The following is a 16,840-nucleotide window of genomic DNA, read 5'->3' as shown; positions in this document are numbered from 1 at the left end:
TGCAATTTCACATTTGAGTTCCATCAGAACTCTTGGGTAAATACCATTTGGTCCTGGTGACTTATTGCTGTTTAATTTATCAATTTGTTCCAAAACCTCCTCTAATGATACCTCAATCTGGGACAGTTCCTCAGATCTGTCACCTGAAAAGAATGGCTCAGGTTTGGGAATCTCTTTCACATCCTCAGCCATGAAGACTGATGCAAAGAATTCATTTAGTTTCTCCGCAATGGCTTTATCATCCTTGAGTGCTCCTTTAGCACCTCGATCGTCCAGTGGCCCCACTGGTTGTTTAGCAGGCTTCCTGCTTGTGATGTACTGTAAAAAAAAATTGCCATTATTTTTTGAGTCTTTGGCTAACTGTTCCTCAAATTCTTTTTTGGCCTTCCTAACTGTATTTTTACATTTCATTTGCCAGTGTTTATGCTCCTTTCTATTTTCCTCACTAGGATTTAACTTCCACTTTTTAAAGGATGCCTTTTTGCCTCTCACTGCTTCTTTTACTTTGTTGTTTAGCCACAATGGCTCTTTTTTGGTTCTCTTACTATGTTTTTAAATTTGGGGTATACATTTAAGTTGAGCCTCTATTATGTTGTCTTTTAAAAGTTTCCATGCAGCTTGCAGAGATTTCACTTTTGGCACCGTATCCTTTAATTTCTGTTTAACTAACCTCCTCATTTTTGTGTAGTTCCCCTTTTTGAAATTAAATTCTACAGTTTTGGGCCTCTGTGGTCTTTTTCCTGCCACAGGGATATTAAATGTAATTATATTATGGTCACTATTACCAAGCAGTCCAGCTATATTCACATCTTGGACCAGATTCTGTGCTCCACTTAGGACTAGCCCCACCTTTAATGATCTGGTAAAGAGGATGAACAGTGAGATGGAAAATTTTGCAGTAGATACATTATGTGGGTTATTCAAGACTAGAGAAGACTGGGAGTAACTTCATAGGATCCTAATAAAGCTAAGTGAATGGGCAACATGAGTTCAGATATAATTCATAGTTGACAAATGCAAGGTAATGCACATTGGAAAGAATAATTTGAACTACTTATGTAGATTGTTGGATTCTGAATTAACGGTAATTACTCAGGAGCAAGACTTGGCATCATTGTGGACAGTTTAATGAAACTGCTGTGAAGTATGCAGCAGCAGTCAAAAAAGTAAACAAGATGTTAGGAAAGACTGGGGTAGGAAATAATATTGCAAATGTAATTATGTCCTTATGTAAATCAATAATGCATTCTCTACTGGAATACTGTGTTCAGTTCTGCTAACCCCCATCTCAAAAAAGAAGATGTCCAGAGACAGATGACAGAAATTATTAGGTGTATAGAAATACTTGCATGTGAGGGCAGATTGTTGAGATTGAGACCGATTGCTATAGAGAGGGGACATGCTAGAGGGGTGCACAATAATGAATGGTCTTGAGAAGGTAAACTGGGTGCTCCTATTTACACTTCCTCAGAATACAAGAACAAGGGCACATTTAATGAAACGAAATGCAACAAATTTAAAACTGATCAAAGGAAATACTGTTTTTAGCCAACATATAATTTACCTGTGGAATTCACAAGGTGTCATTGGAACAAAGAGGTAAGTAAGGTTAAAAAATGATTGGATGCTTATATGTATCCATAAGTACATTAGATAGGAATTAAAAAATTAGGAATTTAAATCCTTATGCTTCAAAGCATAAGCCAACCATTAACGTGTGGAGCCCCAATTTAGCAAAGCATTTGAACATATCCTTAAATCCATCCCTAGTCAGCAAAGCATTTAAGTACATGCATAAGTATTTTGTTGAACTGGGACCAGAGTTAAGAAGAACCTTCCTGTATGAGCAGGTTCTTTCATAATTGCCTATTATGCCATTTCTGTCAAGTTCCTGTGAAGCTTCTCATATTGGCAATTGTTAGGAACAGATTACTAGACCATATGGACTGCTGGTTTGGTCTAGTATGACAATTCCTGTGTTACAGACACGAACTAATCCTAAAGAGATCCATATCCAGTCTTCCTCGACTGAAGGAAAGTTATTGCTGTGAATGAATTTAAGGAGAGAGGAGGCATAAACCTGAAAAAATATAGACAGTCCTCTTTAAGTGGGGGATGAAACCCTATATATCCAAACAACCCATTCTTCACAATGCTTCTGGGATGCTTTTTTTTCAGCACTATGGTCAGAGCTGTCCCTTCAAACAAGCCATGAATATCCTCAACATGCTCTTCACGGGTCTCTTCACCGTCGAGATGGTTCTGAAACTAATTGCCTTCAAACCCAAGGTAGGTGTTGTAGATTGGGAATTTCTCTTCCTGTGTGTGGTGGAAGTGAAGAGAAAATATGTAATAACCCTACCCCACCCCCGCAGTCACCACCCAGTAGCTAAACTGGGCAGTTACTCTCTGGATTGGAGTCTCACCCTGTGTTTGGAAGAGCTTTTCTCAGGTAGAGAGTAGACACGTAAAAAGAGCAGTGTCTTTTAGGAGAGGAAGATCCTGCTCCTTCGTTATTATGAAGTCATCGTAGTTACTCTACAGTTAAGGCTACTGCCTGATTTCCATATTGAATGCTGGTCTAATGCTCTCTCTAACTTTCCCAAAACAAATTTTATAGCCTGAAACATCTCCTGATTAGTCCCGAGGCCACAAAAGAAAAGTGAAGTTAATCAAATATGATTCATTTTGATTTATGGTACTTGGAAATTTTTCTTTGGGTTTTGGAAAAAATATTCTAATTGATCTACTCACAGGTCAGTTATCAGTCTGCTCATCAAAATGGCTGGCAAATTGGGCTTGTACCCTAGTGCTTTGTGAGGATTACAGCACAGAGCTGGTTTGGATAATGTTAGTTTTGAATTTAATAATTTATTGTCAGTGTTGGAAACCCCATCAGTTCCTGTCTCCAGGGATTATTACGTTCACAGGAGCTACACATTCCACTAACATAATTATACCAGAAACAAAGTTGTAATTTACAAGCTCTTCCAGCTAACCCAACACAGCTCTTAAATTAACTGAGGCCTTCATCTTTTTAGTGTAGCTTCAGCTACATTTCAAGAAGTCTCAATATGGCATTAACAAAGGTGACAGTCTCCTCCATGTCCAACAACCAAGCTTGTCTATTATATTGAAAGTTAAAGCACCACCTTTCACCAACCTGTCATCCTTCTTCCCCTCAGCAGTGCACTAACTTTCTGCTTAAACTCCACTCAAACCAATATCTCTCTCCAGCATCATCTCTATGTTGGTTCTTCTACTTCCTACCCCAGCACCTCTAGCCCCTCTCTTACCTTTTTCTATAAGGCCTTTTAAAAGGTAGGGAATGAGGAAAGTCACAGTCTCTGCCCTCAGCCAGCCCAGAATCTCTCTCCCTTCTCCCATCATCCTCTTATAGGTAGCAGTCATGAAGGTCACAAGTTTCATGGGTTATGTTCAAAATCTTGGTACTTTTGAGAGATCTCAAATGTAGTGCTTGTGAAAATTACAAGCATCACTGGCTGTACCAGCAGAGCTTGTAACTTTCAGTAGGCAGTAGGCTTACAAGTTTGTGACTTTGCCACATATGCTACTGTAGAAATTCTTCTAAGTCCAACACTTTGTAAAAACCTTATATGCATATTATATGTGTAGGAACATACATCATGCATTTAGTAGCATTCTTCTGCTTAGATCCTGCTTTGTTACACTCTTCAAGCTTTGCTATGGGCTCTGATCACTGTGAGTTTAAAAATAACCTGAGAATATTTCTGAACTAAAACTTCCCTGTGACCTAATTAAAGATGAGACTATATGGCATATCTTTTTAACACTCTTTAACACATACTAGAACATCAGGGTTTTAATAAAGAGTCTTGAAAGCCAGGACATTCTCAGTTAAGGTCCCAGCATCAACCATAACTCTGCCCCTACCCATGCTGAAAGAACAGCCAGCTACAGGAATACACCATATTAAAGATAGAAACTAAAAATGCCTGAGCGCCAAAAATAGCCCCAACACTTCATTTAATTTTAGAGGAGGTCAGACTAGACAATCACAGTGGTCCCTTCTGGCCTTGAAATCGATGAACTAATATCTTCAAAGGGGAAAAAACAGTAAAACAGGGCATTTGTCCCCAAAAAATGAGGGTGGGGAGAATGAATCTATGGAAATTGCTAATACAGCTAAAAGCCTGCCTTAAGCAGCATATTAATGCTGATTTATATTCTGTACAAGTGCAGTGATTTTGTAAATCTTGGAACATCAAATGTGTTCTGCAATGTAACTCCCAGTTGCCCTCCTTATCACAAAGGTGTGACCTTCAAGCATGTAGAAGTGCCATCATGCACTGCTCCATCTTGATTCAAACTGCCTGCCAAAGAAGGATACCACCTACTTCTGGAAGGCCTCTTGGATCAAGGTGGACCACTGCATGATGGGATCTGAAGTCACTATCTCTATGGGCCATGCATTACAGCTATACTGTGCTGCTCTATTTTATCTATGTAAATTGGGCACAGACTTCCAGCTCTGAGAAAGATGGTGGTGCAGCCCTCAGCTAGGTGGGGGCTGGGCACCCACTACCATGAATGGTATAAAAAATGGACTGCAAATGGGTAGTTATCCCTAAGTTATCTGAACAATCTGAGAGAGGGAGAGCTTTAAGATACAGCCACCCGCCTCTCCCACTGAAACATCCCAAGTTCCCCGGCAGAAGCTAAAGAGGGGATTTTAAGTGCCATTAAGTTTTCCCAAGTATGAATGACTAGCTTAAATGCGTATGGGGTCTCTGTTGTAGATGTAATTGGCTGCCGTTTCCAGAGCAGTAAAGCCCAAACCAATCTTTGATTAAGCTGTTTTGATGTTATGCCTAAAGCCCAGTCTTTTCAGGCTGAGGAGTTTCTGAAAGTGATGGAGCAGTTACTCCTTTATGACTGACTGCAGAGGAGCAGGAGACATAGATGAGGACCTGAAGGTATCATGCTCTCACCTGAGCAACAACAGGAAAGGCTTTTAGGAGAGGACAATGCAGGAGAAATGAATGTGAGAGAAGCAGCAGCAGGCCTGTCACAGAACTAAAGCTAGGGAGTTTGCTCTAGGGAGCACACCACTTTCTACAGCTGCTGGTATTTCTGAACCCAGCAAGAGGCACCATATAGGTAATGTAACTACTGCTGGATGTTGGGAAGTTGTCACATACCTACTCCTCTCCCAGCCACTCCCTAAAGGATAGTTGGAAAGGAATGGCCCCAGTATCTCCCAGTAGTTATAGCTAATCGCAGTATCTCCCAGGAGGGGTCCCAGCAGGAACTGTTGAAGGAGCAGTTACTGTGTGGATCACACAGCTGCTCATGCCTTTTCACAAAAGAATAACTGAAGAGAATGAGATAGGTGCTGTGGCCATCAGGGAGCTCACCATCACTGTGGTCCCAGCGTCTCCCTGCAGGAGTCACTGTAGGGAGTGTGCACAAGTGGCCATGGAGAAGTATAGAGCTAATGCAATCCCAGTCTCTCCCAGCATGAGTACCATAGGCAATGGGGTAGTAGTGCTGGCTGAGGGGAGTTTACAGCTACTCCTATTACAGCTGTTTCTCGCTGGCATTTCTGTGAATAATAATGAAAGACATATCATGGCTCTTTCTGATTCTGTATGTATTTTTCATCATGTCCACAGACCTCTAGCATTATTTATCTCTTGGCCCCTGTTTTCTTGAGGCAATGTGGCCTGCTCATTCAGCTCTCTTGATAGCATAATAGAAAGGAAAAAACCCAAGAAGGAATCAGTTCCATAAGCACTAATTGTGAGCACAGGCTCACCCTGGCATTGGGAATTTACTTGTATAATCCAGTGCTGGAGCTACTTCTTGCATTAGAGTAAGGATTCAGTAATCAAGAGGCTATTCTCTGGGCTGGGGAACTACATTTAGTCCAGGATCTGGGTCCTCCTCCGAGTACTATTCCATGCTCTGTAAACAGTATTTGAAGGTGGTAGAAAAACAAGAGGTTTCATAACTAAACACAGCCCTGGCACTGGGAATGCTTGGCCTTTGCAGCGAATCTGTACGTCGCCCTTCTGTGAGCAGCGCTATCTCTTTAGTTAGCCTCTGTGAGGGCAAGGCAGTCTCTGTCATTTATGCCCAGTGGTGGGGACAGTGCAGTCTTTTAGCTGACACCACTTAGTAGGAGCAATACTGTCTCAAGCCCATGTCTTTAGGCTTGCAATGTTTTTCTGGAGGAGAGGCACAGATCTCTCAGGTTTTATCAGTGTAAGGCAAACAGCCCATCAGCATCTAACCTACTCCAGGCATAGAGAGGGAATGAGAAGTAAAGAATTTGCTAATAATCAGAAAGAGATTGGGAATGATTAGGGCTGCTGATAAGGAACACATCCACTGTGGTCCTTGCATCTCCGTGCAGAGTATTAACCTGCTGCTCTGAAATAAGACTCCCAAATGGACCTTGAGTGTTTGTAATGGCCAAGTCCCATAAACTGATTCAAGATTAGTTACTCTGAACAGGCAGGCAGCTTAAAGAGATGTTCTTGAGGCTTGGGAAACAGGGGGTTCTGGTGTTTGTGTTTCTAATTTTTAAAAAGCTCCAGTCACTCTGCTGAGCTTTTTGTGATGGTGTTTCCAGGGTTTTCTCTTTAGAACTCAGAGTCCAGTCTGAAATTTGTACACACATTTGTGCCCTCTGCCCACAACACACCCATAATCTGCCTGGGCAGACATGGCATGAAATACAAGGGAACAATTTAATTGCTAGTGCAGTCAGGGACATAAACTAGTTCTTTAGCCCTTTACACCAGTAGATCTCAAAGTGCTTTACAAAGGAGATCAGTATCATGGTCTCCATTTTACAGATGGGGCAACTGAGGCCCAGAGAGGTGAAGTGACTGGCTCAAGGTTATCCAGCAGGATAAAAGCAGAGCAGGGAATTTAACCTAGGTGTCCTGAATCCTAGTCCATGCTCCCACCACTAGGCCACATTGTCTTCTATAAAGAGACTAGTAGTAACTTCAGTGGACTTTTTCCCACTTATGCCACCAATGATATTAGCCATGATCAGTAGCCCAATAGGTGTCTTTAGCTAGAGAAATCCGGAACTGAGATGGGCTTGAGTCAGATCCCCAAATGCAAACACCCCCAAGCTTTGTGGCAGTTCAGATCCAGGTAGAAACTCAGAGATGTATCATTGGCTCTATAATGGGCAAAACTGAAGGCCTGAATGCGAACATGCACATATTCATGAACTTTGGGAAAATGGGATTCTGGAAACAAACTTTCCAGCTCTAACCTGTCTCTAATCTACAGTAGAATTGTATAAATAAAAGGCCTGATAAACAACCAAACAAATCTGCCACTCGTTAGAAATGTTGTCCCTTGGAGAAGTAAAAATCCATACATCCATATGTTCCCCTACACTCATGTCCTAAGCCACAGTCATGGGGTGCATCAGCTGTACATCACCCTCATTGTTGAAGCTCCTACTTGTTTCATAACCTTATGCCAGAAGATACCATCACTGCTAAACAATGGTACTGGTGGACTGTTTGTTATTTTGGCGTTTCAACATTAAGACTGGCCTCTCAAGAACAGGAGTACTCTCCTTTCCAGAGAGGAAGGTTCATTTACTGGAGCTGTCTTCTCTCCCTGTTTCATGAAAAGAACACATTTTTTATAACTCATACAGGTAGAGAAAAAGGATGAAGAGTCAAATTAGTCTCTGCTTTAACTCTGTTGGCTTCATTAGCATTTCAGGGAATGAATACAGGGATGAATTTTCCCCAGTGAATCCTGTAACTGTTCAGAGCCATCAGGAAATGGTTTCTTTAATTGCTGAGCCTTTCATACTGTGCTTGTCTTCTCAGAAAATGTTCATTATACCCTCCCAGAACCATTTGTTGAGTCAGAAATAGGATCCTAGAAAACTGAATTTCTACTACCACTCTCTTCCTGGCACTAAATCAGGTGGTACTTCAATGGAACTACTCACATGAATAAAGCGAGGCATATGTTTAAGTACCTTGCTGAATCTTGGCCCATGTGAAGAAGGGGAATACTGGGGATTTGTCTCAAGGAATCATAGATATTAGAGATGTAAATGATCATATAGTCCATTCCCCTTTGCTGTCCAGTGTAGCAGCCAAAACTTCTCTCTCCTTGATGGTTACAGGTAGGTGACTGTCATGTCCCCCATAAATCCTCATATAGCCAAGGCAGGCATATTTAGATATTCTAATTTTTTTCCTTCTAAGGTCATTATGTCAGGCCCATTGCTGCTTTTCTCTGAGTTCCCTCCCTTTATTAACATCTTTTTGGTATAGAGGTATCCAGAACTGTATGCATTACAGTAAATGAGTTTTGCATTCGGTGCAGGATGTCCACTCCACAGGCAGTTCCAGGAAGGATTGTGACTTTCTCTACACAGAGGAGTCCTGACTACCAGTCCATCCCTCAATTCACTAGAGAACCCTCCCATTCTCAGCCCTAATTGATGCATGCTTCCACATTTATTAATAGATCTACTTTCTCTCTAGTATCTCTTTTTCTCTGGGTATATTTGGCTATCTTTATTCCACCTTTAAGCCCTTCACTTAGCATTAATCATACATTTGATGCTCTTATATTTCCTTTCACGCCTGCAAACTGACTCATCTGTTTTGGTTCCCTTCTGACTACTCCATTTCAATTCCTTTTTTTACACTCAGCTTTTTGGAGTGTCTTTTGCTAAGCCACATTGGCTGCTTCTTATTCCTTGCATTCTACTTTTTCAGAGAGATCACAATCTGTTGTGCCTTGGTTATGACATATTTTAGCATGCTCCAGCCTTTGCTCATGCTACACCATCCCATTGCACCATTCTCATGAAGTTTCTTAATTTTTGAAATCTATCATTCTTTGTATTGCTGCATTCTTGTCGTCTTAGAAATATCTATCTATCATAGGCTGTTGAACAGGCATCAAACACCAGAAGATTTGAGCCCCTCTGGCATATCAAGGACTCTGGCACACGTGGGAGGATCAGATTAAGGACCTTTCTACGCTAACGCAGCCATGTCAGGAAACCTGGCTGCAACCAGGCTGTCTCCAGCCCAGTTACAAATATTGTTCCAATTTGTAATGTAGACTGGATTTCAGCTGTGGTCCAAGGATTTAACCAGTTGTTAAACACAGTTAAGGTCCAACCCACACACAATAACTGAAGAAAGGGAAACCGCATTCCTTTTATTTAGAGTGCAGGCTCATTAGGTTGAAAAATACATTTGAAATAGACAAAAGCCCACTGAACAACAAACACTCCAATACAGAGTAATGTAACAAACTACACAGCAGGGGTCTCAGGAACAGGATTGCTCTGCTAACATCTTTCAGACTACAGGCCTCAACACAGCAAATAGTGGATCTAGTCCCTTATGCAAACATCCAAGGAATCCTCATTGGTGCTTCCTTTAGATTTCAATGAGTTTTTAAATCAAAGATGACTGTATGATCTGCAAACCATAAATCCCATTTGTTGTTGAGCCTACTGTACCAGTTGTGGGACACTGATCATTAGCAGAAATTTAAAGGAGAGGAAAGCAGGCAATGTAGTTACATTTCACAGATATAGGAGGCAGCTACCGCAGCCAAACAAATTGTGCAATGTGAAAAGTATTCATCGGATAAATGAAATAGAGGGAATTGGATTGATAACAGGACACAAAGCCTTACACAGATTTCTAGGTCATTGGTTCCAATTGAGCCCTGGTCAGCCGGGATCAAAATTCTTTACTCTGAACACTAGTCGACATCCTGTATGAAATGAGCTATTTTCCTAGTGGATGGGGTCCATGTCACATAAAAAAGCAGCACAATTGGTCCCAATTGATCTCTTTGTTGGCAGTCCCAGTGGAGAGACCAAGAATTGAATGAACATGGAGAATGAACTCCCTTTGCCCTTAGAAGTGTTCCCCACTTTGTCATGGTGGAAGCACACTGGTGAGAGATACAGAGGATGTTTGCTCTGCCACTGTCCCGGTGCTTATAGGATAGAGGACATCCTCCTTCTGGGATTGACAGTCCAACACCTTTCAACAACACAAAATGTATCCTGTACTCTTTATTATTAATCATATGTAACTGTTCTAATTTTCTCCAGCAAGGGCTGTGCAGTGTGATTAGCCAACCTCCTGGAGGACTGATAGGTAATCTGGTAGGCAAGATAAATACAAAGATGCTGAATAGGAGCTTCATTAAGGAGGGACCTTTTCCTTCACAGTAGACGTACCCAGGGAATTTGCATATTTCTGCAACATTATGACAGATTTATTTCCAGTCTGGCACTTGAGGGTTTTAATGTCATTATGAGTGATCAAAAATAATGATATAACTACACAATGCAGCGGTGTGGGAAGCACAGTATTAGCTATTACTCTTTATTAATATAGACAATTATTAACGCTGTGTTAAAAGCACAGTGGGATGGTGCACTGGGGTCTCATTCACAATGGTGCCTGCAGCAACAGCAGCTGCACTGAAAAGGAACAATATCAAGGAAAAGTAACTTGTTCTCACCCACAGAAGGGAAATCCCAAACCTCTGTCACCTCAGACAGGCTCATACAAAATGGTCAAAAGTTCTCACAGGTTCTCTTCATTTAGCAACAACGCCAAATAACAGGGTAAAGCAAGGCCCCATCTACAGTACTTTCTATCCCGTTAGGAAATGATATGTCAGAGGCTGTGTTGCCTAGGAATAAGGCACGAGACCTGATGGCCAAGAGACCTGATTTCTATCCCCCACTCCGCCACTGGCCAGATTGTGCAGATTCTTTACTGCTCTGTGCTTTTCAGTTTCCCCAAGTGTAAAATGGGCATAGTGATGCTGACCCTCCTTTATAATACACTTTGAGATCGATGCATAAGAGCGAGTATTGGTGATGGTCTTATTCTATAGATGGAAAAACTATACTCTCTGTAAAATGAGGGCCTTTTTGAAAAATACAGAGAGAAAACTACAGTAAACCAAACAGTCTAAAAACATATGATGTATATCTCTCAGGACTGTCACTTGAGTGTAGAGTTGTTCCAGTGGGCCACCTTACCTCTGTACCAGCCATGCCAAACAAGATGTCCAGCTCCATCTCATGGCACCTACATGAACAGAGTCTGTATCCCCTCCTAAGACATCTCTCACTGATTCTGGATGCTTTCCAGTCTGTTACCACTTCCTAATTCATCCTCCACCAAAATAAGGATCAAAAATTCTTCATTTCCAGAGATGTGCAGGCAGAAGCCTCCACTCACAAATCCACCATCGCATCCCACTTGTCATTGTATTTAAAGAACATGGGATCTGTTTCAGAAAGAGGGAAGTGAAGCTGATTTTTTTTTTAAAGCAAAGCATTTGCTCCTGTTGTCAGGTACAGGTGGCTATGGAAAGCTGGACTACTAGAGTCCTGGAAGCATCAGTTGTAAAGGTCAATGATTGGTCGCTGTGTCCTTACCTGTTGCTAGAAATGTATCTGCTCATAGTTGTTTTTTGCAGGGGACAGCTTCCTTTGGGTCATGCTCCCTTCCCTAAAAAGAGGGAACTTCTTTTATATCCTCTTTTGCCAGAGGATGTTGTGAAGGCCAAGACTATAACAGGGTTCAAAAAAGAACTAGATAAATTCATGGAAGATAGGTCCATCAATGGCTCTTTGCTAGGATAGGCAGGGATGGTGTCCCTAGCCTCTGTTTGCCAGAAGCTGAGAATGGGCAACAGGGGATGGATCACTTGATGATTACCTGTTCTGTTCATTCCCTGTGGGGCATCTGGCATTGGCCACTGTCGGAAGACAGGATACTGGGCTAGATGGACCTGTGGTCTGACCCAGTATGGCCATTCTTATGTTCTCTTATGTTCTTATAGCAAAGTCCAGCTTTTTGTTCTTTCCTCCTCCTGTGCTGGTGTCTTGGTGCATTCTCTCTCATACTTATTTGCCGGATCATGACAGAACCTGTTAATTGTAGCCTTTGGGGAGTCCACCAATGTAGAAACCTGTACTTTCTCCCTAATGCGACATGATAGCAAATTGCACATGGTTATCAATATACAGAATGTGATATGTTCAGGCATAGCTAGCCATCACAGCCATTTTTCAGTCTTTCCATCAAGTCGGTGTTCTAACCGGAGTGTAAGGTTTCCTGTGGGTTACATCCTCCTACTATGACCACGGGGTATTCATGATGATGTTATTCTTGGAAAGAGCCCATGGCTCTTTACAGAGCTTCACTGGATCGAAAGGGTTCCACCTGAATGAAGGTCAAGAAGCTGATTTCATTGTTCCATGGTACCAGCAATGGAGATAGGGGAGCATTCCATTCCTATTCTTGTGTTCATGTTTTTATGTCAGGGAGGCCATAAGTGACAGTCATTAGTGACAGTCATTTTTCAGAGTCATTATTTTCCATCCCTTCCCACAGTGCAGCCTGAAAGATATTCCTGCCACTACTAGGAGGCGCTTTCGCTGATGGGTACCACCTCCAGAGATACAGGGAATCGCCTCTGCCGTGCTTCTAACCTGATCTATGGCACAGGCACCCTGAGGTCACACATTGAATTTCAGACCTCACACATGACTGAGTGCTTATATACCACAATGACAGCTACCTAGAAAAATGAAGAAACTAAAGATATGAAACCAACTGCACTATCATCCAGGTGGGAAAGGATCTATCTGATTATTTGCAAGCGAACATAGTGCTGGGCAATATGAACTGGAGTGTAAGATCTGGAAATGGAAGTCCTTTAGCCACAAAACATATACAATACAGACTGTTGCAGGGCAGGCATCCTCAACATTGCCCTTACTCCTGATCTGGAGACACCTCCTCTAAGGAAAAAGAGTAGTTCAGATTCTATAAGTATTTTCTTTCTTCTAAGACTGCCAGCCAGGAGGCCAGTTAGTGCCAGTTGGGGTGAAGATTTTCCATGTGTGTGCATAAGAGAGAGGTGGGGACTCTTGTCCACTAGGAACAAAACAGAGACCAGTAACCCATTTTAGATACTGCACCTTGTCAAACAGTAATCAGAGGATAATAATTTTTGGTCACTGATAATCTGAGCCAGATTCAGCGAGAGACCTAGAAATGAACGTATCTGTGTTCTATTACCAATCACAGAGCCATCCAGCCCCTGCAACATCTTTGATTCTGACATGCTAAGGACAATATGTCTGGGCGGTCCATTAAATCCCAGGAGAAAACCACCCATCTGCTTTCGGTAGCTTCCTAATGTGGGAAATATGAGAGCTCATGAATCAGAAGTGAGACTGAAGTGTAAAATAAAGATATCCAGGTTATTAAAAATGAGTCCTACCCTAAAATGAAGGGGTTGCTTTCTTGTTAAATAAGCAAAGAGCAGCACCATGTTCCTTTAAAAACAATTGGATTTTTGGAACTGACTCAGAAGTTGAAGAACTTGTCTCCTTTGACTGTTTATAGCTTTGATGGAGTACAGGATTTGTGTGGTTCCCTGCAGGAATGACTCATTACGACAAGCAGTAGGTGAATTGCAATGACTCTGTCTCTCAAAATTAATCCATCAATGAGTGAGAGCTGATAGTATGCAAATAGGTGCTGTTTTCTTATAGTCTGTCATGATCTGCAAGCAGCTGTATCCTCCAGTTTATTTCTTCTCTTCTAGGCACTGCTAATTTCCATGATTGCTGTTATGGCTAAATGGCATCTTAACATAATTTGCATTATCTCCATTTGATGTCAGTTGTTATTGTAGCTTTGTAATATTCTGCAGAATACATGTGATTCTCTCAGATATGCCGGTGAGACTGTGTGCCAAGATTCAAATGATGGAATATATGTGATTCAGTTTAAATTTCTTCATAAAGAGATGCCTCCTTGCCTTGCCACTTTCCAGAGAAGGCTCTTTCAGTAAAAGCCCAGAGGTGAACCACACAACTCCAAGTGGCCTGCAAGAGTTTCAAAAATGTATTCCCGTGTTGAACATGAAGGTACTATGCTAGTACCAGATTGTGGCTTTGCAGATCATCAGCAAAGTCTGAGTTGCTGTCCATTCCAATCAAACAACTTTTGCTCTCCTAAGAAACCACATTCCTTATCAGGAAGTCATCCTTGAACCAGCCCCTATCCCTCCCTCCCATAAACTCCCTCTTCCAACAGACACCTGGCTTAAGACTAATGTTTCTTTCCATTGTCTAGACGTGCAGATTTATTTCAGGTACTCTGAGACCAGGTCATCCTGTCAGTATTCTTTCCTGTTAGTTCCCCCATCTTCTCTCTCTCTCTCTCTCTCTTTCCCCCTCCCTTTTTATATCTTTCCCATTTTTCTGCAGTATTGTAGCAGCTTCTTCCATTGGGGACCATCCGACCTACATTCAGATCCCACCCAATAGAAACACTGAGGCTTTGCTGCACCCTTTAGCTACATATGTTTTACGGTGGAAGAGACTAGTTAATTTTTGCAAACCTTGTAGTAAGAGTGCATTGAGCACCTGTGGCTAAGCAAAGAAATATCTGCACATCAGTTAGCACAGAGATGACCCTGTACTCCTAACCCAGCTGAGATCACTATTCAGCACCCCCCCCCCTTTTCCCCTCAGGAATTCTGTGCATGGGATAGCCTGGTTTGTGCTAGAACTGTCCCGCACAGTTCCTTATTTTGAGTGCCAAGTGGCTATGAGCTCAGACCTTCAGACAGGCTCTCGTGGGCAAATTTCTCTGCTGTTAACAAGACTTCCCAACTACTGTACTTAGGAGTATTTTCACAGAATGTAAAAGCCATGGTCTGCAGAGATCACAGTGGCTCCATTAGTATTGAAACAAACCGCAGTATCTTGTTAGCTGAACTCAACAGCCAGGAAATCTAAAGATGATTGGCATATTCATTCTGAAGTGACACAGCGTCTGCTCCCCTGCACAAATGAGATTCCGCTCCAGTCAGTCACTGCTTATGTATGATCAACTTGTCATTACTTAACTGATCCTGGGGTGATTTGCTATCAGCTCCTTTTTGGGGGGAGTGCAGAGAGGGGCAGAAAATGTATGTGTTTTATTGTAATGATGGGTACTTCATGCTCATGAGTAACCAATCTGGCCTCTCCCCACACAAGCTCCATAGATATCATGTACTCCAAAAAATTCCCACAAGGGGGTGACTGCAATTCCTCAATAAATCCCAGGAGAGTTCAGCACAGTGGTATGTAACTCTATGGCTGAAGACAGGGTGAGCGTCTCCCTTTAAGGGTAAATTATGGTATTGCACTCTAAATTCCTCTACTGCAAAAATAAACAGTGCCTTCAGTTCACTTCCCCCTCCTTCCCTGGGGGAAAAAAATCAAAACTTTCTGGTGGGAAAAATAGTTTGGAACTGCTACCTCTTTATTTGACTGAAAGCTCCTTCCTTAGTCAGCTTGCCTTTCATCATCCACCCTGATTCTCTCCAACAAGGAATCTGGCTTTGAGAGGTACTTCGAGGTCATAACAAGCAAATCCCAAAGGGGTCTAATTCACTCTCAATATGTGCTTGTAACTCTTGACAAGATTACAAACTGTAATCCAAAACCAAGCAATCACATGGGCAGTTTTCAGATGATGTCTCTAAGAAGGATTGGCTTTTAAGAAAGGATTTAATTAATTTGCACCAAACAAAATATTCCTTGCACCTTATTTGAAGACTATAAGCAGCAGCGCTCTATGATTTCTTTAGACTGTATGACTAAGAATAATATATTCTTGATTCAAGCCCCCCTTTTTGCTGTAGAGAGGGGTCAGGAGAGGAGTAGGGAAATGATTTTAAAATCATATTTTTGAATTCAGTTCTTAAAACATTGAACTGTTGGGTGTGGGGATGAATAAAACTGGAAGAGTATCAGTGGTTCCTCTTTATCAAACAACCTAGTGTGTGAGAAAGACTTCTTCGAGTGTACCTCACACATGGGCAACAGTGGGTCATTACCGGGTGTGACTCCTATGGAGACTAAGGTGACAAGACCATGACTCATGACTTTCAGAATGAGCCAATGGCTGACTGGGATCAGCAGAGCTGCCATTTGAGGGAAGCCATGGTTCAAAACATGGGCCCATTTTCTGACATCAGTAATTCCAGTGTAAACCCCAGTAACTCCATGAAAGTAAATGAAGTGACTCCAGATTTATTTTGGTGTAACTGACAGCAGAATCATGCCTATTAAATTCTGATGAAAAAAGGAACCTCTGCTCTGAGGGCCCGATTTTGCCTTGGGATCTAGATACACAGCTCCCTTTGGGCCACATACTGCTTGGTTATGTCAGTGCAGTGCGGTTGACTTCAGTGATGTTATGTTACTGTAACTGAGAGAATTGGATCCACTGGCTTCCATGTTCATCTGAAGACAAAATTTGGCCCCAGTGGTCACCCTGATGTTACACCAATTGTGAAAATTGGCTGTTGGGCTGGGAGTCCAGATATTCATTAAAAGCAAATGGCCGACTTGGTTAGGCCCAAACTATGATCTGCTGTAAAGTTGGTATAATCTGATGACAATCAGATAATCATAATCATAATCAGCAGATGACAGAACGAGGAGTAATGGTCTCAAGTTGCAGTGGGGGAGGTTTAGATTGGATATTAGGAAAAACTTTTTCACTAAGAGGGTGGTGAAACACTGGAATGCGTTACCTAGGGAGGTGGTAGAATCTCCTTCCTTAGAGGTTTTTAAGGTCAGGCTTGACAAAGCCCTGGCTGGGATGATTTAACTGGGAATTGGTCCTGCTTTGAGCAGGGGGTTGGACTAGATGACCTTCTGGGGTCCCTTCCAACCCTGATATTCTATGATTCTATGATTCTATGATGGTGGCATCTCCCGTGCTTGCTT

The 16,840-nt window shown here is 42.0% G+C and overlaps 1 protein-coding gene across 1 annotated transcript in view; it reads left to right on the top strand.

The window, feature by feature from the left end:
• CACNA1C (calcium voltage-gated channel subunit alpha1 C) overlaps positions 1-16,840 on the top strand; it is a 704,670-nt gene that overhangs the window by 604,840 nt on the left and 82,990 nt on the right. Inside the window, exon 30 of the mRNA XM_073320186.1 lies at positions 2,179-2,289. Within this exon, the coding sequence (XP_073176287.1) occupies positions 2,179-2,289 (111 nt within the window). The remainder of the gene's footprint in view (positions 1-2,178; positions 2,290-16,840) is intronic.

The sequence above is a fragment of the Lepidochelys kempii genome, chromosome 1, assembly GCF_965140265.1.
Source record: "Lepidochelys kempii isolate rLepKem1 chromosome 1, rLepKem1.hap2, whole genome shotgun sequence".
Taxonomy (NCBI): Eukaryota; Metazoa; Chordata; order Testudines; family Cheloniidae; genus Lepidochelys; species Lepidochelys kempii.
Note: the sequence above shows the minus strand (reverse complement) of the source record. Positions and strands in the feature narration are given on the sequence as shown.